The sequence below is a fragment of the Juglans microcarpa x Juglans regia genome, chromosome 8D, assembly GCF_004785595.1.
Source record: "Juglans microcarpa x Juglans regia isolate MS1-56 chromosome 8D, Jm3101_v1.0, whole genome shotgun sequence".
In the NCBI taxonomy this organism is placed as follows: domain Eukaryota; kingdom Viridiplantae; phylum Streptophyta; class Magnoliopsida; order Fagales; family Juglandaceae; genus Juglans; species Juglans microcarpa x Juglans regia.
In genome coordinates, this window is record NC_054608.1 from 26,190,577 (window position 1) to 26,201,675 (window position 11,099).

An 11,099-nucleotide genomic window follows, 5' to 3' on the forward strand; every position below is an offset into this window, starting at 1 on the left:
GCAATTAACGTTTTGATTTAAGTAACCACGCAGATACTTTATTATTAGGCTAGCTGGTGAGACACAGTGACAACTTAACCACTATCATCATAAGCATAATTCCCAGACTATTAACCGGCCCAATAAAAAAAGTCGAATTCACCATTGGGTTGTTGAATGCATTTTAAATGTGCAATTACTCAATCCCAAAAAAGAGAGAACACTTCACAATGAAGGGCAAACCTTTTCCTAACAGAGCTTTGAAGGAAACGCTGCTAATTGAAATCCCTTCAGCTTCGGCTATAGCATCCACCATCTCAAAGCCCACCTGAATAGAATTCCCTCATATTATAACTTCAAAGTTCAAAGGCCAACCCACATAACTCTAGCGCACTTAACACTCATTAAACAAGCTCGATACCAAATATCAAGTTATCATATTGATAATGATGCTGTTAATAAATAATAATAAAAACTTCCGAATAGCACATTGGACACTGTCCAAAATTCTTACAAGTGACCGAAAGCAGCGTTACCTAATTTTAAAATTTATGGCATAAAAAATTCAAGGGCCAATATCTTGGCCGGATGTTTGCAGGTAACATTTGCTTGAGAATTTTTTAAATTAAAAAAAAAAACTATAAAGATGGATTTTTACAAGATTTTGTGAAAACATTGGATATGTTGGATGTTAGAAGTTTTTAAGAGATGTTTTATTACAATTTGAGAAAGTGATTGTTTACATTTAAAATATGTCAATAGAAAATATGTGAGATATTTCTTTAATTTTGTGAAATTTCTTTTTTTATTATTGTTTATTAAGATAACAAAAATAAGATGTTTTGATAAAAAATATTTATATATATAAAACATTACTTTAGTTCCAAGTTGAACTCTGAAATCCAATTGCATGCATATCAAACGTTATTATATTTGCCTTTAGCTAGACTCCAGTCTAGAACTCAAAATTTTACCAAAACAGAAAGGGTCGTACTAACATTGTGGCGGGTGGCTTGGTACTTCTTGCCGGGGTTACCGAGGCCGACAATGAGCCAGGGGTGCTTGGGCTTCGGGGCCTCCACGACCACCGGTTCCGTCGTCGAAGCTGAGCTCATGGACATGAACGCTGATGGAGCTGAAGCCAGAGGCGACATCATTCTCCAATTGGAGGAGGGCAAAGAAGGAAGCGGAATTAGGGTCCTCCAACGGTGGCAATTAGCAACACGCGTGGTTCCGATTGATGAGATAGAAGCACCAACACTCATACTTCTTTCTGATTGCTATTATTATCTCTTAAGAATTGTAAGACTTCAATGACTCAATGGAAGAAACCGATTTGGGTAAGGTTCAGGGTTTATGGAGATAGATAGATAGAAACCCTAAAGAGTGATTATAATTTGGAAGAGGATGGAGAGGTAAGGGTTTTTACTTTTGTAAATGGGTTTATCTTGCCCAGGAAAAAAACAAGGGGCTTGTTTGGTAGCCGAGAAAAAAAAATGGTTTTGTTTAGACGTCGTTCACGTTCAGCTAGGATTATATATTTATTTTGGAAATGATAGGTAGCCCGTTAATGGCCTTGACAAAACGGACTCCCTAGATTTCCCATTTTTCTAAAAACAAAATCAAGAATAATTATATTTCTAGGATATTTGAAAGAAAAATGAGCAATAATATTTTATTTTTAAAAGCGATTTTACTTAAAAAAAAAACAAATAAATAAAAACTTAGCGGATGGTCTGGATTTTGGAGAGTACGGACCACCCCACCACCATCGGGCGGTCGTCATTACTTCCTTAGGAGGTGGCACACCCACCATCTATGGCTCTTTGATTGGTCATATTTTTTTTTAATTATTATATATATATATATTTTAAAAATTGATTGGAAAGTTCTTTTTTTCTTTTAATTTTTTTTAAAAAAAAAATTAATGTGAAGAAGATAAAATATCACAAGCTCAAAGTGATTTTTCAAGCCCAACGTAAGGTGGGGGTATCGTCGGGAGGGAAGAAAGAGAAGGAAGGAGGGGATAAAATACTAAAAAAGGAAAATGGTGTTAGGAGAAAAAAAATGAGATGTGACATAAAGTAAAAGAGATGTGATATAAAGGAAGGAGGGGCAAAAGATAACGCTTCATAAGAAGTCAACAAAAACATCTTCCTTATTACTTTTGAGACTCATGTTGATATGCACAGAATAGTTGAAGGCAAACCATGGTCTTTTTATAACGCTTTGTTTATGCTTTTGCCTTATGATGGAGCTATGCGACCAGGTAGAATACCATTTGATTGTGAAGTTTTCTAGATGCAAATTCGTAACCTACCTTTGGGCTGCATGACGATGGAATGCGGCAACCAAATTGGAGGTTTTGTGGGATGTGTCATTGAAGTGGATGTTGAAGATGATGGAATTGGGTGGGGTAGGTGCTTATGCGTAAAGGTTGAGTTATCACTGTGTAAGGCTGTTGCTAGGGGCCGATTCATCAACTTTCAAGGATCGAAGTATTGGGTTCATTTTTGCTATGAAAAATTACCCAAGATTTGTTTCGAATGTGGTCGAATTCTTCATGGAGAATAGGGATGTCAGTCTATCCAAGTTGGTAAAGGAGATGGAGCCGCCTCAGGGTTACAATTCGGGCCTTGGCTTTGTGCTGAAGGACTTCCAAGGTGTTGGTCTTACTCATCTAGCAATGGAAGAGGAGAGTGGGGAAAGAATTTTGGGAACGACAGGGGTATGGTGGAGGTGGAGGCATCTGCAAGCAGTATGGCAAAAGGGTGGTTGGAGAAGGATTCGGTTAAGGGACAGTCTAGGCCTATTTTTTCTCATATATAGAATCTGATGGGCAAAAAAGGGGAGGCAATTCAGGTGCGGGATTCACAGAGCAGATATTAGTAGATTCAGAGGGGAGGGAGGTTGTGTTGATACTAATCCTCATTTTGTTTCAAGGGAGAAGTTATCACAGAACAATTAGCAAAGTGATATAGCCGTTACGAGGGATAAGGTTGCTTTTAATGGGTGGGAAGATGATGTTGAGCCACCTAATTCTGATGGGCCAGGGAAGGATATGGGCCCAAATGTTTACCAGGGCCGTGTTCTGAACATATCGGTTTTGAAGGCCTAGTTTCTAATACTCTAACGGCTACTAAACCAGAACCTGTAGTGGAGAATTCGATTTCTGCTCAAATTCTTTTGAGGCAGGGGGAAGGTCGTAGATGGAAACGTCGTGCTCGTGCTCAGGGAATACCTTTCGCCCCTTTTGTCTCCTCTCTTTCTCTTGGTGACAAGTGTACTGCAGAGGTAAACAAGGCTAGTTCTGTTCCTTTAAAAAAACTGAGGAAAACTCATGCTGATGATAAGTTGAATGATAATGATCATCTTTTGGAATTGGCGGCGGCTGCCAGTTAGCCCCGCCAGACATTATGAGGATTTTAAGTTGGAACTGTAAGGGGCTTGGGAACTCCCAAACAGTTCAAAACCTTTGCTTGATAGTGAATGAGAAAAATGTGGAAGTGGCCCTTAAGCAAATGTCTCCATTCAAGTCCCCAGGACCTGATGGTTTTAGTGCAAGATTTTATCAAGAACATTGGGAGATAGTGGGTCAAGATGTATCCCGAGTTGTACTGGATTTTCTCAGAAAAGGGAAGTTGCCAAGGGACTTAAACCATACTCATCTAGCTTTAATTCCCAAGGTAAATTCCGCTAATTCAATACATGAAAATAGACCTATCTCTCTTTGTAATGTTGTTTACAAACTTATCTCTAAAGTTTTGGCAAATAGAATGAAGGGTGTGTTGGATAAGGTGATTTCTTGGAACCAAAGTACTTTTATCCCTAACAGATTGATAACTAACATCATGGTGGCCTATGAGTTACTTCATACGATGTAGTCAAAACAGAAAGGAAGGGAAGACTCTATGGCTATTAAGTTAGACATGTCAAAAGCTTATGATAGGGTAGAGTGAGACTTTTTAGAGGCTTTGATGCTCAAGCTTGGTTTTGGTAAGAAATGGACTTCTTAATTTATTATCATTAATAGGGTATCAGGTGAGGCCATAATTCCCAACAGTGGTAGGGAGGTCAAAGTATAATACTTTCAGAAGTTTGAAGGAGAATATCTGGAAAATGATCAACAGTTGGAAGACAATGCTCTTATCCTCAGCAGGAAAGGAAATTCTTATAAAGAGTGTTTTGCAGGCAATCTCAGCTTACACGATGAGTGTTTTTAAACTACCTGTGCTGCTTCCCAGAAACACTCTTGGCCGAGTTTGGTGGATTCATAAAGGAGATGGAAAATGTATTCATTGGAAATCTTGGAGGTCATTGGGTGTGGTTAAAAATCAAGGTGGCTTAGGCTTTAGGGATCTTAGTAGCTTCAACAGAGCTCTTCTTGCCAAGCAAGTGTAGAGAATGATAAGGGATCCTAATTCACTGATTTCTCGAGTTTTTAAACAAAAGTATTTTCAAAACAATGATTTAATGGATGCTAAATTGAGAGGTTCTTCTTCATTTATTTGGAGGAGTTTATGGTCTAGCTTGGGGCTGGTAAATGAGGGGATTGTTTGGAGGGTTGGCAATGGAAAAAGTATAAAAATCTGGAAGGATAAGTGGTTACCCAGCCCAGTGACTTACCAGATTCAAACTCCTATCAATACTTTAGATCTTGATACCAGAGTGGATGCTTTGATTGAGGAAGGCGGTAGATCTTGGAAAAAAGACTTGGTGGCAACAATCTTCAATGAGGAAGAAGCAAAACTCATATGTTCTATACCAAAAAGTAGTAGAGGATCTTCTAATAAACTGATATGGGCAGGCTCTGAAAGAGGTAACTTCTCTGTCAAAAGTGCTTATTTCTTGAAATCTATTCTGTTAAGAAGGAATTTAGGTGAAGCTTCAACAAGTGGGGGTAAAAAAGCAATGTGGAAAGACTTATGACATCTAGAATTCCCAAGAAAAGTAAAACAGCTAATTTGGAAATGTCTCAATAATATCCTTCCAGCTAAAGATAATCTTTTCAGAAACAATATTATAGAAAACAACGTTTGTCCAATATGTGAAAGAGAGATGGAGACATCAGTGCATGTGTTATGGGATTGTGCTGCAGTAGTTGATGTTTGGGGTGGAGAGACATGCATTTTCAATAAATGGAAAAGACCTTTTCCTGATTTTCAATTGTTATGGTCAGAAATGATTATGAAATTGAATTAGGAAAGCCTTGAATTGGTTTTAGTTTTTTATTTTTTAATTTTTTTTATCACTTATGGGGTAGGAGGAATGCTTTTGTCTTTCAAAACCATTTTAAGAAACCTGCTACAATTGTTGCAATGGCTCAAGCTGATCTCTCTTTATTCAAAGAAGTCAATCAGAAAAGCATCAATAAAGCAGAAGGGTGTCATGGGAGAGGATCTATTTAGAAATGGATGCCACCTGATTGGCCTTATTTTAAAGTGAATTTTGATGCAGCTTTTGACAAAGTTAGTGGCAGAATGGGAATGAGAAGTATCATTAGGGACTCTGAAGGTGGTTTGCAAGCTTGTTTGACAGCATTTAAAGAGCATGTGTCCTCAGGTTTTCAAGCAAAAAGCTCTACTCTTTTCGAAGAGGATGCCAAGGTTGTTGTAGATGCTGTCAATTCCAGAAATAAAGATAAATCTTGGCTTGGTCAAGTGATAGAGGGTTTACAGCAACTGATGAACCACAATCCAGCATGACGATTATCTTTTGCACACAAGTCTACTAATAAAGTTGCTCAGATAGCAGCTAAGTTGGCAATGAGTGGTGTTGGTGAAAAAGTCTGGTTAGAGGATGGTACCCTTAAGGATTTAAATTTTGTTATGGATGATTTAGCTTGTATGGTGTAAGTTTATCATCAATGAAATTGTTTTCCTTTCAAAAAAAAAAAAAAAAAAAAAGGACCACAACTTCAACGAGGCTTTTCCCTCGAGACTTATTCTAGATTGCAACTTTGACTTCTCCTTCAGCTTCTTTAACCTGGCAACGAGAGCTCCCGAGAGAAGATCTCCACCAAAAAATAGATATTTGATCCCCATTGTACAGCAAGGATGAGAGACTGTAAAATAATCATATTATAGTGATTCTCCCCTCCCCAAACTCTCGTAGACGTAGGCATTATGCTGAACTATATAAATCTGTGTATCTCCATTTCTTTTATCTTCCTTGCATTTATTTCTTGTCTACTACCATGAATGTATGTAAGGACACTAGAATGCTGCATCATACCATTGTTGGGGGCTTCAAACCACACCGATGAGACCCAAATTATCATAGCGGGTTGGGAATGACTTTTTTTTCCCATTTCAGCCTATTAAGCGATTCTTTGGAATTAATAGTTGGTACCGTCTGTGAGATTCGAGTTACTTTTTATATCGGAAGTGGAAGAATAACAATTTTCACTCGCTAAATAATCTCAGAAGGAGTAGACAAAAGTTTCTCAAATAAGTATTCTCGACCCTCTAACTTTTATTTTTATGAACAATATTGTTGCAAAAAAATGGGAAATGAATTGTATCTCACCCTTGCATTCAGGTTCATTGCCTGCCCAATCACACTGTGCACTTACAATGTGCATACGGGATGGGCACCCACTGTTCATGAAGGACACGACAAATTGAGAATTATGGAATTGCACAGTGCACATACAACACACACGCTATGCATTGCATGCATAGTGCCATGCACAACGGCGTGGGGGTGCACGTTACGTGCACCCAAGGGGCACATGGCCAAGGGCTGGCTTCCCACCACCCCACACTGGCGACCTCGCCTGCCAGAGACCGCGCCATTGGACTGCAGGACCGAACCAATGAGGATCTCCCCGCCTGGTTCACGCCGTGTGAAGTCCATGGGTTGACAGGATCCATCCTGCCAGCCACAAGGGGAGCTTGGGACAACCACCAGCGACCACCACTAGGGTCATCAGCGGTTTCTGTCTTCAGGGTGATAGTCCACCTTCCCGAACGGCTATAGCAGCTAGAGAACTCACATCCGCGCCACTCAATGCACGAAAGACTCACAACGGCTGGCATGTAAAGCCCGTTACCTTCCTCACAGCACATGACGCACTCTCGACCTTTGTGCCGAAAGCCCAGACAGAGCCACGGGTAGCGGTGCACAGCTGGTTCCTCGCTGTCGAGCACTTAGAGGCTGGTGGATTACAACTCACCAGCTACTGATGTGCTTCAAAGGCCCCCAATAGCCACCACCACGCCGACGTTTTCTATCGTCATCTGGTTGTCCTCGGCGACATAAAACACTAGTGAAACCTCCCCCCATGACCACATGGTTAAAGATGACAAATTCGGCCACCTAGTGAGTTCCTCGGCCATGGACCTTCCTTAGCCATCCCCTGGGCTTAGCTGCCACTCTTCTCGACCATAAGAATCTCAGCCACTGGTTACCCAGCAACCAATATCTCGGCCACTTAGTGGAGAGCACCTCTCACCCAGATAGTAACAACATCTTGACCACCTCTCAACCTTGCGACGAGAGCTCTAGAGATAAGATCTCCACCAAAAAATAGATCTCTGATTTTCATTGTACAACGAGGATGAGAAACCATGAGAGACTATAAAAAAAATCACATTATAGTGGATTCTCCCCTCCCCAAACCTCCGTAGACGTATGGACACCCCATGAGAGACTTTGAGTATATCTCAGGCTCTTTTATCTTTCTTGCATTTATTTCTTGTTCACTGTCATAGATGTACGTACGAACACCACACAGCCGTATCAAATCATCGTCGGGGGCTCCAAACCACACTAATCAAGGCCCGAATCGTCATAGTAGACCTAAAATGATTCTTTCTCCCCCTTCCGGCCTGTTGTGTGATTTTTCGACATTAACATAGTGGTTGACATATTTTAGAAGTTTTGGTCTAATTCTACACTAAACATAATGTGTTGTCAATAAATAAGAAAAAGAATAAGAAATGGCATTTCTATTCTTAAGGGAATATTTGGAAAATGTTTTCCTTACAACTGTCCTTCATTTATTTTACAATTCTACATAAAATTAAGTGTAGTTTTATAAAATTGAGATTTTTTTTTGAATAAAGTGGCTTGATTGCATTAGTTGATTATAAAATGGGTTTTAAAGCAATTGTAGAAAAATTGTAGGTATATCATTACTCATAAAATATCTATTTAGCTTAAGATTTAAGAATAGAGTGTCTATCCATTTTGCATATCAAATATATCTTTAGGTCTCGTTTGGATAGTGAGATGTGAGAAGATGATCTATGAATAATGGTAAAATGATTCGTGGATAGTATTGAAATGGTTTGATTTAAGATGTTTTATGGAGTTTTGAAAAATAAGAGAGAAAAAGTTTAATAAAAATATTATAAAATTAAAATATTATTATAATAAAGTTTTTTAATATTATTTTTATAAATAATTCTACTTAGCATCCCACACACCACACACTGCACCTGTTTTATTTATTTTTTCTTTTTTTCATAACAAGTACGTGGTGTATGGATGATGAGTAAAACAACTCAATTAGTTTAGTAGAAAAAAATAAAAAAAATTTAAAATATGTATGATATGTGGTGTGGGATATTGAGTAGCTTAACCCTATTTTTATTTTGGGATTTGAAAAATTGAATTGTTTTTTATGTTTTGTTTGGATGTTTGGAAAAATTGTAATGATTAGATGAAAAAGTTAAAAATTTGAAATTGAAAAATGTGTTAGTGGTGTTTGGATATTAAAGTGAGATGAGATGAGATGAAATAAAATTAAATGGAATGGGATGGGAGACAGGGGCAGAACTAGATTTGGTGTTTTGGGAGGGTGGGGGGGGTTTGACAAAATGTGTGGTATGTGTGAGTACAAGTAATATTTAATTTTTGCATGTGACTATATAAAAAACAATAATCATACATTATAAGATTGTATACAAAAAATACATGTCTATAAACCATCTTATAAGATAATTTGATTTCCATAGTTTGCTAGAGACCATTAGAAAAAGAAAAGAAAATGAAATATCAACTTAGAATTTTTCCTACAAATTAAGCTCGACGACAATCTTAGAAAAATTTATAGATCAAGAATAAACCTGAGAAGTATCTAAGAAGTAATGATATAAAGTTGTTACATTTTTTTTGTATAGTTTGTATTTATTACTAAGTGAACAAAAAAACATGTGAATAACAAATAAATTTCACAAAGGTAAGTGAACAAAAAACAAATGTGACTATGTGATTGAGTAATGTTGTAAATTTTAATTGTCGAAATAATCTCACGCCAAATGCAGTGTAGCCTATGTAATTGTCACTGTTAGAATTGTTCAAATTAAAATTGTATTCAGTTAGTACTTAAGAGCATGTCAGATCACTAAAGTCTAGAGTTAGAGTGAGAGTGTTTCCGTGTTTAAGTATTATAAACTCAAGAGTGTCAGGTGAAGTGAAAAGTTAAAGTGAGTGTTCCGTGAGTATTGGGAGGGACAATTTTAGTAAAAGTTTTGGAGGCTGACTATTGGGAGGGCAATTTCAATTATATAAATAAAAATTATAATTGTTTATATACTATATTATTTTTTTTTTAAATTTGGGGGTGGTAGCCCCTACCTTGTATACAGTTCTGCCCATGAGAGACTCTTGCTATCCAAAGCGGGCCTATTCTAATTTTCATCAGCAAATGACTAGAACAAACGTACCCCATTGGCCATGGCCAACATGCTCAACTAATCGTACTAGTGAAATCTTGTGCTTGTTTTCAATCTTTAATGTTGTCCAGGAGGCCCTCCATTTTTTTTTTAAATTTTTTATCTCGCTCAACGGACTATGTTATGTCTTTTATTTTAGAGAAATGATATATATAATTTTAAATATATAATTCTTGTGCAATCTTTTATAAAAAAGTAGACTCTATTTTAAAAAAATATAAAAAAAACTCATTTTTTCTTAACAAGACTAACATTTTTACAAAAGACTTATGCAAAATTTATAAATTTGAAGCTTGTACCTCTTTATTTTATATTCAATACTCCAAATGGGGCTTGTAGAGATAGATCTTGTTGGGTGCTCCCAAGCAAAAACACATTCCTCTCGATAGACATGGTTTTTTAGAAACAATGCAAGCCCGAAGCTCCTCAACCTTCATCCCTAATTATCCCGCCACCCCAACTCACTCCTGGGTTACTAAGGTGGTCCAATCCAATTGAAGTATTAAACTCTCTGTTTTGTTCGCAGCAGAGGGAAGTTAATGTATATGTATATATGTACGTACATACATACAACTCTAATCCATATGTATGTATGTACACATGTATGTATTTCGTAGGGTTTCTTTCAACTGTATTTGGAAGATAAACCCAACTCAACTTATATCAATTTTCGGGGGCTCATCCGCATGGACAAACTTGGCATTCCATACATTAGGTGATGGTGGTTGTTTCTTTTTCCGGGACTTGTTGGCACTTGAGTGTTGTTTTTTTGTGTAATAGCTCAGTAGGTCCTTTATATTATCACCACGGTATTCCTCTGCCCTAAGTAAGGATTTTTTAAAAAAATTAAAAATTGGTCACTATTGGACAAGTGACGTCAAGTCTTAAAAAAAAAAAAAAAAATGCATATCAAACCAATTATTGATGAGACTCACTACTTTTTCAATTTTCTATAAAAACTTAAATTCATCTCAATCTACAAAATTTAAACTAATCTCAATGGGACCCCTAATATACTACTATTCGCAAATCAACTCATCTCATCATCCAAATACAGTCGGAAGAGAAACGACATCTTTAGTACTAGGGTGGTGTGCAAGTCTCACATTTTCTTTAAAAAAAGTTTACAAATCTAAGACACATGAGAAAACCCTTTTTTCAAAAAGAATACACGAGAATTGCACACTCTATAACTGTATTTAGTAAAATACCCTTAAAGAAAAGTTGATGAAATTGTCACATTACATGAGTAAGCTAGCTAATCAGCAAATATTAAGGGTTCGTTTGGAGGACTGTGACCGGCTACTAACATCATATTTCAGAAGGCAACCAGGAATTCAGGAATATTTGTTGGCCTTAACCAGCATCATGCATCTGGTACCTCTCAAATTTTTGAATTGCACAAATTCATTTGCATATTTTTTTGGGCACCATTCG

The 11,099-nt window shown here is 37.2% G+C and overlaps 1 protein-coding gene across 5 annotated transcripts in view; it reads right to left on the reverse strand.

Moving 5' to 3' along the window:
* The window catches only part of LOC121242743 (peptidyl-tRNA hydrolase, mitochondrial-like), a 37,019-nt gene extending 35,482 nt beyond the window's left edge, over positions 1-1,537 (reverse strand). For 2 of the 5 annotated variants that reach the window (XR_005935956.1, XR_005935955.1), the window contains exons 1-2: positions 978-1,529; positions 223-307 (exon numbers count right to left, since the gene is read on the reverse strand). Coding sequence is in view for 3 of the 5 variants with exons in the window: in XM_041140688.1 (XP_040996622.1) it covers positions 223-307; positions 978-1,244 (352 nt within the window). In the remaining 2 variants the exon portion in view is untranslated. Of the gene's footprint in view, positions 1-222; positions 308-977 lie in introns of all 5 variants that reach the window. The other 3 variants (XM_041140688.1, XM_041140689.1, XM_041140687.1) reach the window with 3 other exon arrangements.
* Positions 1,538-11,099: the final 9,562 nt, after the last annotated feature.